This window comes from Vombatus ursinus, unplaced genomic scaffold (assembly GCF_900497805.2).
Source record: "Vombatus ursinus unplaced genomic scaffold, bare-nosed wombat genome assembly UNPS02014807.1, whole genome shotgun sequence".
NCBI lineage: Eukaryota > Metazoa > Chordata > Mammalia > Diprotodontia > Vombatidae > Vombatus > Vombatus ursinus.
Genome location: NW_020954585.1, coordinates 22,950,479 through 22,971,805, shown reverse-complemented (window position 1 = coordinate 22,971,805; position 21,327 = coordinate 22,950,479). Strand labels below are relative to the sequence as shown.

Below are 21,327 nucleotides of genomic sequence, written 5' to 3'. Positions count from 1 at the left end.
TGCATTGGTACCATTGAGTTCTTTTAATTTGTATTTCTCTAATTATTAGTGATTTAGAGCATTTCTTCATATGACTACTGATAGCTTTGATTTCTTCTTCTGAAAACTGCCTGTTTGTATCCTTTGACCATTTATCAATTGGAGAATAGCTCTTATTTTTATAAATAAGAAGTAATGGTGTCTGCATTTTAGGAATGAGGAAACTGAGATACAAACAGTTTAAATCACTTACTCAAGATCTTTCAGCAGAATTGGGCTTTGAACATAGGTCTTTTGTCTTGAAGTCCCATGTGCTTTCAAATACATTATGATGTGCCTGAGTCATCAGGAAAATGTTATTATTATGTTCATTATCCTCTGTTTAAAGTATATCTTTGTTTAAGAAAGTAGGGAAATAGGTAGTCTTTTTTTACCATAACTATTCATCATAGTTCAAAATTTAGAACTTGAAAGGGAAATTTCAGTTATCTAAAAACTGCAGAATGACAGTACCAGATAAATGAGGCATGTACCTTTCATGTGAGTGTTGAGTCTTATGTAAGAAGAATCCTTTGCCCAGTAATTTACCACTTCTTGCTAGAGCATATCTATATCTACTACTGTAGAGGCACCACGGAGCAGTGATAGAACACTAAACTTGGAGTTAAGAAGACTTGGGTTTAAATCCTGCCCTCGAAACTATTGTTAAGAATCTGAACCCTCGGCAGATCACTTAACCTCTCTCAGCCTCAGTTTCCTTATTTGTAAAATGAGGATGTTGAAAATAGCACCTACTTCACAGGAATGTTGTGAGGATCAAATGAGAAGATGTATGTAAAGAGATCTGCAAACCTTAAGTTAGCTTTTATTATTAGTTATTACTAAATCTAACATCTTTTTCTTGCTCAGGCCATAACTACTCCTGCCATGGCAGTCAGTCATATTATGTTGGAATCTTATAAGAAGTATATTCTAGTTTCTTTGATATTACTGGGCAAAGTTCAACAGCTGCCAAAGTACACGTCTCAGATTGTTGGTAGATTCATTAAGGTGAGTGTTCTAAAGAAAAATAACTATTCTACTTAGGAAAATTGTTAAGATAAAAATAAATTTAGTATCATTGTAAAGTTAATATAAAGGAGAATTGTTTCATTAAATATTATTTGCATAGTGTGTTTTGTATTTAAAAAAATCTTATGTTCTATGAAGAATCAAATTTAGGTTAGCCTCTACTTAATGAATTTATAATGCTTTAAGTTCCACTTGAGGAAATTCTTCCTTGGTGGGGAAGTCCTTCCATAGCTGTTTAATAGATCCCTTGTTCCCTCCATGATCCAGTCATATACAGAGCACAGCATTTTGAGTGGTTAGGATTCTCGATGGTAGGTTTTCAAGTTAGCTTGTTGGAGATAACAAGGCAGACATAAAAGCATCCAGATCAAGTTCTGCATTAGTTGAAGCAGCATTCTTAACAAGGAATGAAAGAGCAATGAGAGAGCACATAGCAGCCATTCTCAAGAAATGGTTTGGGGACCACTGGAGTCCTTCAGGTGACCCAGGGGCTAATCTTTTATAATGCGCCATAGTTTCCTAATGACAATGCCTATACTTCTTGTTTCTGCATAAATTAACAATTTAGTTATAATATTAATATGACATCCATAGCAAAACCATTTATCCTGTTAATTCTAGTGAGTGAGGTTGATGTGGTTCATCTTATGTCATCTTTTGTTTTTCTTCTATTGGATGATCAACAACTAGAAAAAGGTTGAGTCCTAACAGTATAAGAAAAGCCAGAATACTGCCTTGTTAATTAATTATATGTTCCATTTTATCAGAAGATAGCCGGAAAATTTTGTTGACACTAAGTTTCATTTTGAAAAAAAGATTGTATTACCTTACCTATCTGTAATATCTAAGCCATTTGCTTTATTACTAGTAACAACTTGGTGCATTATTTAGATAGTCTTTTGTCCTCATTTTTGTATTTTTAATGATTTTTTTCTTATACATTACTTGTACTTACAAAACATCACCACTTGTTTGCTTTCTATGTACCTAACTTTGTGTATTGATTTGTTTTCTCCTTTTAAAACTATAGCCCCTTAGCAATGCTTACCATGAATTAGCACAAGTTTATTCAACCAATAATCCATCAGAACTCCGAAATCTGGTAAACAAACATAGTGAAACTTTCACTAGAGATAACAATATGGGGCTGGTTAAGCAGTGTTTGTCTTCTCTTTATAAGAAGAATATTCAAAGGCTAACAAAGGTAAGATGAATTCTCATACTTTGTCTCATGATTTTTCTGAGGCTTCTACAAAATCTCTTCTCCAAAGTAGTGTGGTAGGAGTTTATTTGTTAGGAAAATAGTTGGATTTTCACTTTTTTAGGATTGGATTTGGGTAGCCAGGAGAAGAGAGAAAAGCAGGTACAGAATGACTGGAAGGACTGAGGAATAAATCAAGTGACAGTGCGTTGAAGATGGAGGTGTATCAATAGATGTTTTAATGAACTAGGACCAGTTTCCATATTTTACTCCCTTGAAATTTGTAAGTTTGCTGACCTTTGGTATAAGAGACACTGCTCTAATGTTTGTCATTGAAACAAGCTTTTCTGTTATGTGAGATGAGGTCATTAGTACTGTGGGACTAAATTGTGGTACATGGATAAATAATGAAAAAAAAATTTTCCCTGCTAGCTGTTTTGAAGTGTGCTCACTTTTAATCCTTTAATTACTTTTCTGTTTTTTTTTTTAAGAGAAACATTGTGACATAGAGAAGATAGAAAGATGGCCTGGAACCTGGACAACCTAGGTTTATGTACTGACTCTGACTTTATGTCAGTCTTTCTACTGTTTTTACGATCGTGGGCAAGTCACTTAAACTCTAGTGCCTCAACACAGCTCTCTGAGACTAAAAATTACAGGACTATTATAGATCTGTAATTGGTAGAAGGAGTTCCCTTACCATGCAGCTCTTTACACTGATAAAAGCACTGTTCTGGACCAAAAATAACCCCATTTTGTCAAGTGTAGTTCTTGATTTTGTTAACTCAAATGGTTGCAGTGCCATAGAATAAATGAATAGACGTTTTGGTGAGTGACTTGGAGAGAACCTTGACTTATATGTATGTATACCCAACTCTAAAAGTGCAAATGTTAGAAATCTAGCCAGTGGTAAAAGGAGTTTTCCAACATCCATTTTATCAATGTTAGACATCAGAAGGAGATAGTTCATTAATTTCAAGGGAGAGAAAGTGGGGATGTTGGTTTCTTGTGCATCACCAAAAATAAATGACCTATTGCTTTTTTTTCTTTGAAATTTCTACTCTCCCATATGCCTTTGTCCACTGGGGGGTATGGATTTTTCAGTTTCTAATCCCACTATACACAGATTTCATTTTGAAATAATTTAATATATTAGTAGAAAGTAGAATAGTTTTTCTATTAAGATAAGTGAAATTGTTTATCTGATAAATACATTCCTCATAGCTGTTGTATCTACTTATGTCCAAATTCTGCTTCTCAATTTCAGACATTTTTAACATTGTCATTACAAGATATGGCAAGTCGTGTACAGTTGTCAGGACCTCAGGAGGCAGAAAAATATGTCCTTCACATGGTAAGCAAGATCATTCTTGAGATAATTGTGTAGATGAAATTTGGCTACTTCTTACTAAAAATATTCATGCTGCCTAAATAATAGGCAAAAATTCATGTGTTTACATATGAACCATAGTACTTCAAAAGATTTCATCAGCGTCAGTCAGTCAACTAGCCCTTATTAAGCACTCCGTGCCAGGCCTGGTGGTCATCACTGGGGATACAAACAAAGGTCAGAAACACTCTCTGCTCTCAAAGAGCTCACAGTATAATGGGGGAGATAACAAGCAAATAACTGAACAAACAAAATATATACTGAATAAACTGGAGAAAATCAACACAGAGAGAGCATTAAGAGCAGGGCAAGAAAGGTTTCTTGTAAAAGGTTGGACTTTAGGTGAGTTTTGAAGGAATCTAGGAGAGGAAGGGAGAGCAGAGGACTCCCTACACTGATAACAGATTGCAGTCCCAGACAATTTTATGTCTTGTGACCCAAAAAATTCATAATCTGTTTGACAGCTTTTTGGAGATGAACTTCTCCAAATTAAGCTAAATTAGCCTTTCCACAACACATGGCATCCATCAGTAGGCCCATAAGTGAAGCCTTTCCAGCTTTGTATGTATGTACACCTGTACCTATAGATTTGCTTCCATTAAAGTCATACTCTAAATGTGTTCACATGTAAACATAGAAATTTTAGTATTCCCAAATTTTTTTCTGCCATCCATCACAGTCCCTAATGGAATTATAGTTACTGAAATTTGCTACCTTCTCCTGTCAAATTGGAACATTTAACCCTGGCAATACATTTAGCAAAGGTGTTTAAGATTTTTTTCCTCTAAAAAACACAGTCAAAATTAACAGTCCAGCTATTATGAGCAGGCTTGTAATTGAAGAGTCACTGATTTTTACCTTGATGGCAGGTATTGTATGTTTAATAAAACTCTGTTCTCTGTGATTCCTCTTATCTATAGATAGAAGATGGTGAAATTTTTGCAAGTATTAATCAAAAGGATGGTATGGTCAGTTTCCATGATAATCCTGAAAAATATAACAATCCGGCTATGCTTCATAACATTGATCAGGAGGTAAATATTAATGTAAAATATTCTAGTTTGGTTATTGAGAGTTTCAGGGGTTAGAAGACTTCAGTATTTCTATACCTTAAGAACTCATTCTTAGAACCAAATGCAGGCACTTCCCAGATTATTAATGGGTTGCGTTCCAAAAGTTTGTTTATAAATGTGTAGTTCAGCATACATTTTCTCATAGATGCTAGGCTTATAAAAATGGTGTTTAGGTTCCCATGCCTGCCTATTCATTTCACATCGTGCTTGGTACCGTTTATAACTATAACTAAATATCATTTATAGTGTTTCAGTGGCAAAAATGCATTTTATATTCTAACTCAGAATGTTAGGAACACATAAACTTCTATCCTTCCCATTCTTCTCTCCCTGCTCCTAACAGGAGCACCTCCTATGGGGGTGGCATTGTTAAAGGCTGGAGTTGATATGTGTGGTGACATTGTCGTCAGTATCTTCCCCAGGAGCAGGAACTCTTAAGTGGCAGCATTCCTGAGCATGAGTAACTTAATAGCTCACTGAATCTACCCAGGATAAAGTATATTAGATTAATTACTAATATCTTGTATGCTTTGAATTAGGAAACAAGGGGCAATTGACTTCATAGCAACTTCCCTATTTCCTTTCATATGTACTAATCTTCATTAGCTGAGGACTACCTGTAGTTAGAGGGAGTAGGAAACAGAGGGAGCTTCTTGTACAAATTGCTTTTTCATTCATTTAAGTCTTTTTTTTTAATTAATTTATTCTGATTTATCAACAATCACTTCCATAAGCTTTTGAGTTTTAAATTTTTCTCCCCTCTCTCCCCACCTCTCTCCCCAAGAGGGCATGCAATCTGATATAGGCTGTGCTTATACATTCCTATTAAACATATTTTCACATTAGTGATGTTGTAAGGAAGAATTAGAGCCAATAGGAGGAACCACCAGAAAGAGGAAACAGAAGAAAAAAATAGCAAATAGTATGTTTCGATCTGCATTCAAACTTCATAGTTCTTTCTTTGGATGTGGATAGCATTTTCCATCATGAGGCCTTTGGAGATGTCTTAGAACCTTGTATGGCTGAGAAGGGCTAAGTCTATCAGTATTAGTCATCGCACAGTGTGGCTGTTACTGTGTACAATGTTCTCCTGGTTTTGCTCAGCATCAGATCACACAAGTCTTTCCAGGTTTTTCTGAAGTCTGTCTGCTCATCATTTCTTATAGCACAATAGTATTCCATTACATTCATATACCACAACTTGTTCAGCCATTTCCTAATTGATGGGCATCCTCTCAATTTCCAGTTCTTTACCACCACTCATTCAAGTCTTTGAATGCATTAAAATTATAAACACTTTAATCTTAGAGGTGCTTGGGAAGCTGATACAAATGTTAAATATAAGCCTAGCAAAGTTTCCATTTTTTTCTGTTTTTTCATTCTTTTGATTTTGTTTGGCTGATTCTTGATGTCTCATAGAGATATTAGCTTCCACTTGCCCTGTTCAAATTTTTAAGGAATTATTTTCTTCAATTAGCTTTTGTACCACTTTTTCCATTTGGCCAATTCTACTTTTTAAGGAGTTGTTTTCTTCAGTGGATTTTTTTTTTCCCATTTAGCCAGCTGTATTTTTTAAGAAATTGTTTTCTTCAGTCAATTTTTGTCGTTCCTTTTCCAAGCCATTGACTTTCTCTTGCATAACTCTCGTTTCTTTTTCCACTTTTTCTTCTACCTCTCTTATTTGATTTTTAAAATCCTTTTTGAGCTCTTCCAAGAAGGCTTTTTGGGATTGAGACTAATTCATACTCCTCTTTGAGGCTTTGCATGTCGGCATTTTGACACTGTTGTCCTCTTCTGAATTTGTGTTTTTGCTTTTTTGGGGGCTAGGTAATGGGGTTAAGTGACTTGCCCAGGGTCACACAGCTAGTAAGTGTTATGTGTCTGAGGTCAGATTTGAACTCAGGTCCTACTAAATCCAGGGCCGGTGCTCTATCCACTGCGCCACCTAGCTGCCCCCATGAGTTTGTGTTTTGATCTTCCCTGTGACAATAATAACCTTCTATGGTCAGACCTCTTTTCTGATCTTTGCTTATTTTTTAACCTATTTTGTGTCTTTTAAAGTTGAGCTCTGCTCTTGGGGCACAGGGGACACTCTCTGAAGCTTCTTGTGCTGGGGCCTGGGGACCTGCTTACTGGCTTACTGCTCTGGGGCCTCAGGTACTGGCAGCTTGCCCACTGTACTGGGGTAGCCTGGCCTACTTGTGCCTGTTGTGCCTGGATTCTGGGGCTGGAGGCCTCAGCTCGCCCGCTGAGCCAAGATCGAGGAGCCTTGGTTGCTGATCTGTGCCGTGGCTAAGAGCCTCTGCTATTTTATCCCAGACACTGCCTGTGCTGAGCTGTCCTCCCCTTTTATCCAAGTGAGACAGACTTTTCCTGAAGTCCTTCTAAGGTATCTTAAGCTGGAAAATTGTTTCACCTCATCTTTTTGTAGGTTCTGTTGTTCCAGAATCCGTTTAGAGGCTTGATTTAATGTTGTTTCCTTGGGAAACTAGAGAGAGCTCAGGCAATTTCCTGGCTTTTCTCTACCATCTTCCTAGCAAAATTTCATAGTGAATTTGAAATTGTAGACATTATTAGATGTGGAAGTGATGATGATGGGAGGACGAAAGTGTGTATTCTATGTTTATTTGTGTAAGAAAAAAGATTTGTTTTGAGACTTGAGATCCTAATTGCAATGTAGTTTTGGCAAATACACGTTTTGTCTTTATATTTTGAGCAAACTGTAAGCCAGTTTTACTTTTATCATATTAAGTATAAATTCATATATCTCAGATGCTGAAATGTATAGAGCTTGATGAGCGGCTCAAGGCCATGGATCAAGAAATCACAGTGAATCCTCAGTTTGTGCAAAAGGTGGTTACTTTTTCTCTTTATTTAAAGTGGGGAATGGGAGGCTGGAGGCGAAAGGTATATAAATTGCTACATCTGGAATATAATTAGGATTTCAGATTATTATAATATTTAAATACCAAACCATCCTATTATGTATTGTGAAAGAGAAATATTCTTGTAGCTTTGTAGTAGGGCTTTCAGTTCTTGACATCATGACTATTAGTTTTATTTAGGAAAGATTGAAGATTGATTCCTTGAAATGAAGTTTTTGTACAAGTGAGATTACTATATGAGAAAGATTATTGTAACTTTGTATAGATGACAAAAATCAATGGAAATAATGAAAAAATAACCTTTCTTTTCCTGTTCTGCAGAGTATGGGCTCACAAGAAGATGATTCAGGAAGCAAGCCATCCAGTTATTCTTGAAATTAACATTTTCTGTGCTTTAAACTGAAAGAACCACCACTTTTGCCATTGGAAAATTTGAGAATGGCAGGGAGGACTGAGACTGTTTTATCTGGACATTAAGAAATTAAATTTTGTTTTGACATCTACAGTCCTATATACTTTCAAAAGTTTTCTCTCTGCAAAGAAAGGAAAAGATCTCAAACTTTTAAAGTCTCTTGTGGATTTATTTATCTTCAGATTAACATCGTTAATGCATTAAATAATCTACCTTTTGTTTTAAATAGCTTGAATGTTGCTGTGTTCCTGTAGCACTTTTTTCCCCTTCTGGAAACAATTTTCTTCTGTGAGAAACAGGGACATAAGAGTACTAGTTACTATTTGAAAGCTTTTTTGGCTCCTTAAAGTCAGTGATAGTTTGGTTTTACAAAAAAAAGGCAGGGGGTGTGTTGGTGGAAGGGAGATTACTTGAAGGACAAGAGCTATTTAAGACTTTATGGAGTTTGTAGACTTGGACATTGCCTATTAGATTTGGCAAAATTAGTGTTTAGTTTTCAGAGGAACCAAAATATTTACACAGTCTGCTGGTACTGGTGTAGAATTGAGAATTAAAGGGAGGCTATCAAAAGTTTTTAAGCACTTTCCAGAATAATGGTGCATGCAATACCCTTTTATAGTCTTGAACATAGCTTTTTTTTTTTCTCTGCCCATTTTAGTCTCTTCGTTTGGTATGCACCAGATTTGTTTTATGTTCTTACTCCTTGTTAGTAGCATTTTTAATTAGGTTGCAATTAGCATGATTTTGTTTTGATTACTCAGTGAATCTCATTCACAGAGTTCTGAGATTAACTTGGCTATCAGTTTCTCTGAGTTCACCCTACAATGTTTTAGGGCCTATATAAATTATAACTTTTGAATTTTGCTATAATGAAAAGTTTCAGATAAAAAAACATCAAAATTGGTTTGATCTCAAACTAAAAGATATATGTTTTTTCTAACAACATTCAGTTTTTTAAAATGTTGACATGCTTTCGTGTGCCTTTTTTAGTGTAAGATGTTAGCAAATCAGGTTTTCATTTTTTAAAACTCAAGAGCCTCATTGTCATTACCCATATTATAGATTAAATGTAGGCCGTTGCTTGCGATGAAGGATTTTGTAAAGCATCATAGCCCTTTTTTAGTATTTCTCATTTCTACTTTTGCTTCATTGTTTTTTAACCAGGTTGTGCTTTTGTGCTCCTTTAGCTGAAGTGTCTTAAATTTATAGTTCTGAAATGGACTTAAATTACTGACCTTTTTGTGATGGAAATAATGATGCCCTGTTGTTGAAAGTCAGTTATTGAGAAGGGACATAATCTAAAGTATTTTCTTTGTGTGTTTGGAACGCCTAAACATAAGTAAAATTAAGCAATTAGTAGTGAAACACTCTACATCTTAGAGAAACTTTTCATTGTTGTAGAGCACTGGACTGGTTTTTAGGAGATCTGGGGTCTAGTCCAGGTTCTGACCCTAACCAGTTTTGTGGCTTTGGACAAGGCATCAATTCCCCGGGCCTTTTTTTTCTCATCTGTAAATTGAGGAGGTTGGATTAAATCTCTAAGATCCCTTACAACTCTGAATTCTATGACTTTATAAGATTAGCACTCTCATAATCCAAGACTCAGTTTTTGGAAACAAAAGTAAAGAAAAAAAAATACCTGCTCAGATGTGAAACAAGTATCACTCTTAACAGTTTGCGGTGTTTCATTCCTGCCTATAGGAGCTACTTATGCCTTGGCTCAGTATGGTCTTTGGCTTCTTCCAGTGATGAGAGAAAAATAAACTATTGAAATATATTTTTGTTCTTCAGTATGAAGCAATGACCCTTGATGTCTTTTTTTAATCCAAAATTAACTGTATCTGAATTACCAGGATCTACAGTAAAAGCCATCTGAAACATGATGGTAGACAGGTCAGAATTTTGATAGAATAACTCTCCTTATTGTGGAGATTATTCATTCTTTTCTACAGTGGGTCCAATAAAAAAAAATGCCATTTCACCCTTGTTGCCTTTTCCCTGTTTTATCCTGCCATCTTCTGAATTAGTTAATGATATGTCATCTATTTGGGGTTATCTTTTAAGTCTTGTAGAGGAAATGATCATTGAACTTAAAGGACATTGGTGCCTGTCTAAGAAGTATATTGTTCGAGCTATTAGTATGTGCAATTTTTTAACCAACAAATCTTCCAACATGGTGGTTGAAATAGCATGAGTTATGCATGTTATTTCATTAATAATAATTCACATCTACATAGCACTTTAAGGTTTGCAAAGCACTTTCCTCATAACAGTAGGTAGTTAGTGCAAGTATTGTCTTCCCCATTTTACATTTGGGGAAATCAGCTCTAAGAAGTTTTAAGTGAGTTGCCCATTCTCAAATAGCTAGTGGGTGGCAGAACTTGAACCCAGGTCTCCTTACTCTTAAGTCTAGCACTCTTTTAACTATGCCACAGTAACCTCTTGATTGGTTTAAAGCTCAGCAGTAAGATACTTTTGTGAAAACTCTTGCCTATCTAACACCTGTAGAATTTTATGTGAGCCAGAACTAAGCATATATACAGCCATGGTGTTTCAGGTACTACTTAAAGAATTTTTAGGTAAACGTTCTAGGAATGACAATGGGAAGATGTTTTTAAGCCAGAGAATGTCATCACAGAGCAATAAAATAGTGGGAATTTTCTGTCCCATGTTGATGGCATCATTTAAAATAATTATGTTTTTCATTGATTAAATATTGCTCTAAAGCTATTGGAATTGAGCATTCCCATGAAGGATACTAAGAAATAGCCTTTGTAATAGAGCAGTAGTTCCCAGCCTTTTCACATATAAGCACCCTCTTTACATCTAAAACTTTCAAAGCTTCCCCACATGATAGTATTTGTCTTTTTACTACCTGTTGATTGTGAAAAGGCTGAATGGCAAAAAGCTACTTTGGATGATTTTGTATTTTATTAGTCACAATAGCAAAAGAAAACATATTTCATTCCAAAAGTTGAAAAAAATTCCACTCAGACACATGATAACAAAAATAGTCACTGGAAATATTATTCATGTTGCATACTTTGTAGAGATCAGAATGATAATGCTTTCTGCACATATGGAGTCATAGAAACCCCTTTTGATCAATTAGTATACCATGGACCCCAAGGTTGGGAACCAGTGTTCTAAAGAAAAGAATCTGCTTCAATAGGGGGTTTTATAGTGGGGAAATTCCCTAAATCTTTGCTTTTAAAACTTTGCTTGCTTGCTTATTTAGTCTTGTCAGTACTCCAATTGCCCTGATATGTCCAGGTTCCCTTCTCTTTCTGTTAGGTCCTACGGTAAAGTTGTAATTCTGAATTTCCTTTAATTCTCAAAGATATCATTGTATTATAAACAAAGAATTATGTCTGTGTTGCAGCTTGAACATTAGATTGTAAGAAAAAAAGCTACATATACATAAATTTGAACAACTGAACGTTTATTTTTTAAAAAGACTAGAAAAGATCAGCTATTTCTGTACATGAGAGTATTTGCACCTATATGACAAATGCATTTAAGATAGATGGATTGATGATAAACAAAAATACCTACCTATGTCAAACTAACAGCTAAAATCAGAATATATATTTTTTGTTAGCTGCTGGCTCTAGGGATACAATAAACTCATCTTATAAATAATATTACAGTGAAAGACAGACCACATGGTGTTAGGTGAGAATCAATTGCATTGGGACCTTCCCCCAAAAAACAAAAATATGAAAGCCAAGTAACTGAAAAAATAGCTTTCTGAAATTGCTTTGGTTGAATACTTTGAAAGATAGCTTGGTGTTTGGTACTTAGAAACGTGGCCTCAGAGTCGGAAAGACCTGGCTTCAAGTTTTGTCTTGAAAGATAACTGCCTATGTTGTTGGCCAAGCCACTCAACAAACAACTCTCTAATACTCGATGTTGCCAAGCAATTGCAGATCTCCAGTGGTAGAGAGTCCTGATGCTAATGAAATCACAAATCTGGACCAAAAAAGAAGAATGTATTCATTGTTCCTTGTTTTATTTAGGTGTGTTTGTTTTTGAAGAAAATTATCAGTCTACTATTTCCAGAATTGTGTTTGTGGAAACTCCTCTAGATAGGAATAGTTGATTGATTGATCATATTGAAAACAGCTTGGGTCAGAAATTCTTTTTGCTTTGTGAAACAAAGTTTATTGCTTTTGTTTCTGATATCCATCCATCAGCTGACTTAAACCTGTCAGTCTGTTTTTAAAACCTTACAAGGAAAGGGGCAGCTAGATGACACAGTATATAGAGCACTGGCTCCCTGGAGTCAGGAGGACCTGAGTTCAAATTCGACCTCAGACACATGATAGTCACTTAGCTGTGTGACCCTGGGCAAATCACTTAACCATGATTGCCTTGCCCCCTCCTTCCCCCCAAAATAAATAAAACCTTATAAGGAGACATTTTCATGGGTGACAGCCATCAAAACTTAGTCATATCAGAGAAAAATTTTACAAAGCCGATCAGAATACTTCTGGGAAAATTAGTGTGAAATAAAGGAACTTCTAGAAGCTTTGTTACTATTTCATACAACAGGATATCCCCCTTCCTAATTTGGGAGTTGTAATCCAGGGCTATAGGGTTTTGGTCTGAAATATAAGTACTGGTGCTTGTGGGCTATTGACTGAATAAAGAAATAACCAAAGATCCATATTAATACCCCTGATAGTTTAGGGTGTAATTCCTCTTTGCTTTTCACCTTGCCCTCATGTCAGTCTTGACAACAGATCCATATATTCCTAAAACGCTTGTTCTCAATATGAAGACTTCAAAAATGGGTCTTCATTCACTTGAGCCCCACTTGGTATTATAGCAATGCAATACTTTGAAAGGATGGTTTAGCTGAAAACAATCTCAGTTCCAAGCAGTTATTGAATGTAGTGTCCATTTCCAAACACTTTGGGTTCATCACTGAAGGAAAAGTGTAATAAAATAAATGCAAGGTGGTAGTTTTTTTGATGCTCTTTCTGTGTTTAATGTTTCAACAAATCCCTAATGCAGTTCAAAAGCTCTTGGCATTTAAGGGTATTTCAAAATAGAATTCAATGTGTGTGTTAGTGAACGTCATTAACTTCGTGTTATGAATGTTGGAGTTGGGAGTGTCTTTAAATCTTAATTTGCACTAATCATTTGTATAGTTTTTTGGTTTTTTCAAACTTTTAGGTTGTCTGGAAAGTGTCCACATTATTGTGCACTTTTGGAATTTCATGTAACAAAACCCCATGTTTAACCATTGATTAAATGGTCAACATACCATTGTATTTTAACAGCATATTTAAGAGAATACATCCAGAGTAGCTAGATTAATAAAAAGAAGGGATCTATAAGAAATAACTGATGACAGTTAACGTGCCATCTCAAGAAGTATGATTTGTCAATTTAATCCATCTGTGGTATGCATACTGTTGGGTTTTACTATAACTGGCAGTGACTAACTAAACCTTAACCTGTGCCCTCATAGCTTGTTCTTAGAAAATAGTTTAGCTTAGGAATGGTGACCTGCATGGGCAAACAGACAGGGATAGTCAGTCCTGAGATTAAAAAAAAGAAAAAGAAAGAAAAATCTAATTGTAACCTTGGAAAATAAAAATGAAATGCAAAAAGATACATAATTGCCAACCTTTGCTTCTTTTAAAAAAATTTATTAGAAAATATTTTTTTTAAAGACTACCTATTGTACTATATGGAATTTGCTCCGCATATTGGTATCATAGTAAGTGAAGCTTTTATCTGTCTAGAATTTGATGGAATGTTTTACTTGTTGAAGACAATATGATGTAGGATTGAGTTTTTTACATGCCTCTATCAACTTGTTAAACTCCATAGGAACACGTACTAATTGAAAATTGTGGATTTTTGAATTCTAAGATGTATTGTTTTGCTTATAAGAGTAGAAATCTGTTTTATCAGAATTTCTGTGCATGAGATTCAGAAGACCTGGGTTCTTAGTTTTCCACTGTTCTAGCTCAGTTTGTGACCGTGAGTATGTCACCCTCCCTGGGTGACAAGTCATCTGTACAATGAGGCAACTGAACTAGATCTCTAAAAGCCCTTCTTAGGTTTGACGTATCTACCCAATATAATTTTAGGCACAACACACTTTCACTTTTACTGAGAGATACAATCTGTTGGAAAGATGCAAGAAAATACAGATAGGTTGCTTGTCTCATAAAATGAGACTCTGAGGATCTCAAAGCACTTTACAAACCCTTAAGTCTCACTGTACTCTGAGTTTTTAATAAGGTCCTCATAGCAATAAAGGTTGGTGACTAGGTTTAGCACTTATTAACATTTAGAATTTTTATTTTTATGCTTTTTCCAAAAAAGTATCTTTTTAGAGATCTACATTTATTTTTTGTTTTTGTTCACCAAAAATCAAGGCCAGGAAGGATAGGAATAGAAAATAGTAAGAATAATTGAAATCACTAACTCCAGACCTCATTTAAAATTTTTCAATCTTCCTTCAATTCCGTTTACTTCAACAGGCATTTGTTAAGCATTGGAAATAATATCGTCCTTCAAGGAGCTTACTTCAAACTTCTAAATCATTTACTAGAGCTATTAAGTAACAAAATAACAATATGTTTCTTAGATGTTTTAGAACACTAACCAGGAGTTAAGATTTGAGTTTTAGTCTGAATTCTGCCCTAGCTGTGTGACCTTAATCAAGTCACTGAATTTCTCTGGGCCCTGATTTTCTTGTCTTAAAAGTTGAAGGGGTTCTTTTTGTTTCTCTTGCCCATGAAGAAAAATGCAATGAAATGGATAAAAAGAAAGCAAAAGGAAAAGAAGAATCTTGCCTTGGATAATTCCTCCACAGAAAAATCCTCTTTCTGGTTAATAGATTTTGGAGCCAAAAGAAGGCATTTGTGCACTTTGGGCCAAGTGTAGGACATTGAGTTTCTACTGCATTTGACACTGCAAAATCTATGAACCATTGAAAAAGAATTTAGGCATTAAAACATGCATTTTAAAAAGTAATATGTCCCTCTTTGTGTCCCTTTGTGTGATACACTTTTTGCTAATCCTGCATCTGGTAGTTCAAGAGTAAACATCATTTTATAGTCCTGTACAACACAAACTATATCTTATTTCAAGTTCAGTATGCCAGGGAAACCTTGTCATTAGATTAAATGGTTAGGAGATCAATCAATAAGCATTTATTAAGTATTTATTATGGGCTGGGCACTTGGAATATGAATACAAAGAATGAAACAATCCCTATTCTCAAGGATCTTACGTTTTCGAATTCAGTAATTAATCACCCTAAGGACTTGGCACTGTCCAAACTGTTATGAGAAAAGTATAATATGCACTTATTTAACATTAATTGATTTTGAAGCAAATCTTTGCCCAGGAAAGCTCAATGGGAACATATTAAGGGGAGACTAGATGCAGAACTGGAGGAGATAAAATTTAAGTAAATGGTTCATACCCTTAAGGAGCTAGTAGGGGGTAAGATACCAATAGAGATTAATACACAATGTGAAAGGATAGGCACATTATTTATAGAGGCAGCTAAGTGGATAGAACATTGGACTTGAAATCAGGAAGACCTGAATTCAAATACAACTTTAGACTCTAGCTGTATACAACCTCAGGCAAGTCATAACCTCTGTCTGCCTCAGTTACCTCATCTGTAAAATAGGAATAATATCTGCCTCCCAGGGTTGTTGTGAGGATAAAATGGGATAATCTTTGTAAAATGTTTTACAGACCTTAAAGCATTACATACACTCCAGCTATTATAAAACAAAATGTGTAATGTCTAAGGAAGATCACTAAAAAAGTGAAAGAGGGAAAGGAGAGGTAAGGCTACTGGTGAGATGTGGTTTTTAATTTGTCATTTAAACAATGGGTAGGAATTCAGTAAGTAAAGAGAGGGAGAAGTCATCTTGGACACAGGGGACAGCCTCACCTGAGCAAAGCCAAGGGCATGTCTGTTTGAGATGCAGAATTTTCCTGTTGGTGTGTAAAGTGTATGGAAATTAATAGAAATATGAAATCAAGCTCAAGAAGTAAGGTGCTTCAACTTGTGGAAAACTTGAATGGCCAACAGAAGTGTGAATTTTACTCAGGAAACAGTAGGCCTGAAAAATATCTAAATAGAAAGACAGACCAGAAATAATACATAAGAAAGATTAACTGCCAATAGTATGAATTGGATAGTAGAATGAATGAAGATAAAGAAGACCTTTAAAGAGATTACATACTAGTATATACTATATGCTAGAATGACTGCTCTGGGAATAAAAAAGGGAATGAAATCTCCAACTTCACCTTTTGTCTCCTTTCCTGGTTCTTCAGGATGGGGTGGTCAACAATGTCCAAGTCTTCAAAGAAGTCGAGGACTGAAAAAAAGTCATCAGATTTAATTTAGGCGATTAATCAAGTGATCAATCAATCCAGAAGGCAAATTTCGAAGGATTGAGAAGACAAATTAGTGAAAAAGTGGGAGAAGTTTAGCAGTAACTGAGGATTATGGCAAGGTGTTTTTTGTTAAGGTGGTGGTGGTGGTTTTGTTTTGCTTTTTGAAGTTTGGAGAAACCAAAGTATATTTGTAGGTGGACGAGAAGGAACCAGTGGATTAAGGTACTGGAGGAGATGGTAGATGGAATCAACACAGGTAAGACACTTGGATGACTAATGGTAAGTTCTACTTCTGGTAAGGATGCTTGAGGATTGGAAGAAAGTAGCTGGGGAAGTTCAGGCTAGACGACCTCTCCATCAGTGATAAAAAAGAGGCTTGGTGGCAAGAGGGGAGAAGGGAAGTTTTGGAACACTGGTGAAGCATGGGGGAAAAAAGGATAAGAGAATCTTTAAGCAGCAGCAAGATATTGTGGAGCAAACAAGGAATCAATTTGATTTTAACATAATCGTCTTAATATCTATCAGCCCTGAAGCAATAGTGTAGAAATTGAGTAGTGAATGTTTCCCGGAGAAGAGGATTCGCAAGTAGCGGACCATGCATGTGCAAGGAGGTAAAGGAATTCTAAACTAGTAGCTAACGAAACTTTAAAGCAAGAAGGTTATTAACCTGAGGTCTGTGAATTTTTTTAAAACATAGCTATGTCGATATGATTGTTTTCCTTTGTAATCTAATGCATTTTAAAACATTATTCTGAGGAGTCCATAGGCTTAAGTCCGCCAGAGGGGCACATAACACACACCCACAAAAATGTTAATAATCCATGCATTCAAATATCAAGGCAAAATTTGCTATTAAAGAGCATATGGCTGAAGATGAGACAGGATTCACAATTCCGCTGTGGACAGTGGGTGGCAGCGTAATCCAGATTCTTAGACATTAGGTGAAATTTGACTCCACCCCAGGCCTTTCCCGGGAGCGCTCAGTTCTACAAGTATTTATTTAAATTGTTAGTTTCGCGATTCTGGATAAGTGGTTTAAATTCTGACTAAATGAGAGTCCTACTCCGCGTGCTTTCATTTGGCATATGGGGGACTCTGGAATTTCAAAAGCCGCGCTAGTGTTTGCAGTTCTATTTGCAGACGGTGAACCAGCCCCGAGATGTTGCAGAGGCTTTTCAACACAAGGTTGCCCCTTCTCTCCCCCCTATTCCCACCCCAGGTGGTGAACTTCCTTTTTTTGACTTCTGTGACTCGGGAAGCCAGGATAAATGACATTTTATTTTTTTAAAAAGCATTTGCACAGCCTTAGCACAGTGCCTGGAACATAGAGCGCACTTAATAAGTGCTTGTTGATTTGACAGCATAGGCTGAAAGATGATGACTACATCTTTCCTTCAAGCTATCGTGAAGGGATGCTGGAAGGCTGAACAGCTGTGCCCACACCCACAAGCCCATTCACCCCGCCCAGCCACGAGTTACAGAATCTGGCAGAGTGGAAACTCTAAGCAGCATCACATGACGGCCGCCTCCCCGCCTCCGACATCGCCTCCCTTTCGGATCATACCATTTCACCACTCTGGGGAAATAGGCTCTTCGGTATTCAGTGCAAGTCAAATTCCACAAGTAAAAGAAGTGGGAGTGCACGTCTCAGTTAGAAACGTTTTCCTTTTGCCTATCTTTTTAAAACTGGGGTAGATATACGGACGGACTTTTAATTTTCGGCCGCCCCCCCTTTTTTTTCTTCTTAAAGCCTGTTCTCCCCTCGGACTCGAAACGGTTTCCTCTTGCTATTTTTGCCAGGAATGGGTGGCCTGAACCATTTTGGCATTTTCTTTGGGGGGGGGTGCTCAAAAGGCTAAGACATTGAAGATAACAACAGAAATTTGCTTCCGCCAGATGTCTTGACTCTCTAGGTTTTAGAAGTTTCATAAAAGGGGGCTGGGTGCCTCTGCGTCGTGGGACTCCTTTGTGAGGGCAGTTTCCCTTCCCTCGATAAGCCGTCTCTCCCTACGCCCGCGGGTTGGCGAATGGTGTGTCTCACTCGTGTCAGGCGCTCCTGGCCCGGGCTCCCCCAGCACAGCTGCTGTTGTGGCCGGAGGTGAGCGTTGGGGGGTCGCGGGCGGGGGCGATCTTTGCTGTCGGAGAGGAAGCGAGCTGGTGAGCAGGGGGGCGGCGGGGGTGGGGGCGAGGCGGGGCTGGACCGGGCCTCTGGCAAGCCAGGGCCTGGAGGCCGGATCGGAGGCTGTGCTGGAGTGCAGGTTCGGGTGGGCGTGTTTGAGTGTGTGTGGAGGAGATTGTGTTTAAGGGGGGAGGTCGCTGGATGGGGGGGAAGACTAGGGAGGGTCATCAGATGGGAGTAACCTGGGGCAAGGGTCATCGGATGGGGCGACCGAGGGCAAGGATCATCGAGTGGGGGGACAAGGGGAGGGGTCGTCGGCTGGAAGGGCGATTGAGTAGGCAAGGGTCATCCGATGGTGGGAACAAGGGGAGGGGTCGGTGAATGGAGGCGACTGAGGGTAAAGGTCATCGGATGGGGGAGTCACTAGGGACGGGCCTGAAGGGGTCATTGGGCGAAGGGGGTTAAGGGGGGATTGTGAAGGGGAGGTCATAAGGGGAAGCAGGATTAGGGTCTGAGAACCCTGATTGTTGGGACCCCACTTTGTTTCCAGTCTTTTGCCGCAGCCAAAAGTGCTTCCCTAAGGGCATCAGGATTGGGGTGCTGAGCAGTGGGGGTGCTGAGGATGGGCATTGATCGGTGAGGGTTGAACTAAAGGGTGTTGGAGGGAGGATGGATGAGTCAGAGCCTGAAAGGAGAGTTTGGGGAGGTTAGGGACCGGGAGGAACAGAGAGCAGATAAGAGATAGTGATTTGGAGGGAGTGAGATAAAGAGGTTGCTTGAACTGACTTTGGTGTCAGGGTGGGGGAACCAAATGACCTTACTCCATTGCAGAGTCGTGGCCTTTCTGCAGCCAGAGATCTTTCACCTCACCACCTTTTCTTTTACTGCTATGAGGATTGGGGGTGAAGTCTTAGCAGATTCTCCATCCTTTTCTTTTAAGGCACATCACTGGAAAGGATTAACCAGTTCTCTTTCAGGGAATTTTTTTTTTTAATTGTGAACGTATATCATTTAATGGAATCACAACAATATATTAAAAAACAAGATTACACAGGAAACTGGGGACTTGTATGATGGAGAGCTTTTAAGATTTTATTTTATGTATTTTAAAAATTAGAACATATTATTTTTCCCAATTACATGTAAAAACAATTCTTAACATTTTTTTTTTAATTTTGAGTTCCAAATTCTCTTTCTTCCTCCTTTTCCTCTTCCTGAGAGGGTAAGTAATTTGACATAGGTTTATATGTGTGCAATCATGCAAAACATTTCCATGTTAGTCATGTTCATGCAGTTTTTTTTAAAGTATTTTTATTTTAATAGAATAGTAATAACTGTCATTTCTGTCCTCATCTGAACTCTTCTGTGTATTTAAAAAATTTTTATTGCAACTCTTTCTTTTTGCATCTCTACCACTACCCACTGATTCCTCCCACTTTCACAAATTGAAGCCCTCCGTTTTCACAAATATGTAATGCTAAGCAAAACAAATTAACGTACAGTGTCTGAAAATGTACTTTACCATTCTGCCCCTCTAGCCATCACCTATCACATTTCTGCCAGGAGGTGGGAGGTAAACATTATCATCAGTTCTCTGAAGTCATTATTGGTCACAGTATTGGACAGAGTTCTGAAGTCTTTTCAGTGTTGTTTTCCTTTGTATGGGCTTTATGCAAATTCTTTTCCTGGTTCTCATTTCATGATACATTTGATCATGTAAGTCTTCGCAAATCTCTGATTTTCAGAATGATATTCATCATTTCTTATGACATAATAAATATTCCATTACATATGTACACTACAAGTTGTTATGCCATTCCCCAGTTGATGGGTAAGCAATTTATTTACATTTTCTTTTTTCTTTAACAAAAAGTGCTGCTAGAAAGATTTTTGTACATATTAGACCTTTCCCTCTGCTTTTGACCTCCTTTGGGTCTATGACAAATAGTGATATAGCTATGTCACGGGTCATGCACAGTTCAGTAACTTTTTGATTATATTTCCGTGTTGCTTCCTAAAATGGCTAGACCAGGTTACAGTTCTAACAACAGTTCATAAGTGTACCTATCCTCCTTGACCCACCAACAATTGCTGTTAACCTTTGCAGTCTTTGCCAGCTAATGAGTATGAGTCAGAATCACAGAATTGTTTTACTTTATGTTTCTCTTACTAGTGATTTGAAGCTTTTTTTCATATAGGGTTTGCTAGGTCTCATTTCTTCATTCTTCAAACTGCCTTTTCATATACAATAGCCAGTAATCTATTAGGAAATGTCCTGGGTTGTTAAATATTTTAATCATTTCCACATGTATCTTGGATATCAGTTCTTTATCAGAGAAATTTGCCAGTTTCCTCATTCCTCTTCTATTTCTTACTGTATTGATTTTGCTTATGCAAAAGGTTTTTGGTTCTGTGTAATCTTAAATTGTCCATTTTTATCTTCTTTAATCACCTGTGTTCGTTGTTTACTTAACAGTTCTCTTCCTATCCATAGTTGTGAAAGGTTATGTCCTCCTCTAATTTGTTTGTGATGTGGCCTTTTACATTTAGGTCATATCCATGTGGAGCTTATTGTGATATATGGTATGAGATGTTGGTCTAAACCTAATTTTAGCTGGCCTGCTTCCAGTTTGCCAGTATATTTTCAAACTTACCACAAGAATTGTTGCTCTTGGGTTTATCAAATACTGTGCTGCTATGTTCAATTGCTACTGGGGTCTTAAGTACCTAATCTGTTCTGCTGATCAACTCTTTAAACCAGTACCAAATAGTTTTGATAATTACTGTTTTATACCCTTCATGTCTTCTT

General features: G+C 37.1%; 1 protein-coding gene across 2 annotated transcripts in view; it reads left to right on the top strand.

Moving 5' to 3' along the window:
• Positions 1-9,992, top strand: part of COPS3 (COP9 signalosome subunit 3) — a 38,667-nt gene extending 28,675 nt beyond the window's left edge. For both annotated transcript variants that reach the window (XM_027875001.1, XM_027875002.1), the window contains 6 exons: positions 889-1,029; positions 2,081-2,254; positions 3,519-3,605; positions 4,562-4,675; positions 7,487-7,567; positions 7,921-9,992. In XM_027875001.1, the coding sequence (XP_027730802.1) occupies positions 889-1,029; positions 2,081-2,254; positions 3,519-3,605; positions 4,562-4,675; positions 7,487-7,567; positions 7,921-7,974 (651 nt within the window). In that variant the 3' untranslated portion in view covers positions 7,975-9,992. The remainder of the gene's footprint in view (positions 1-888; positions 1,030-2,080; positions 2,255-3,518; positions 3,606-4,561; positions 4,676-7,486; positions 7,568-7,920) is intronic.
• Positions 9,993-21,327: the final 11,335 nt, after the last annotated feature.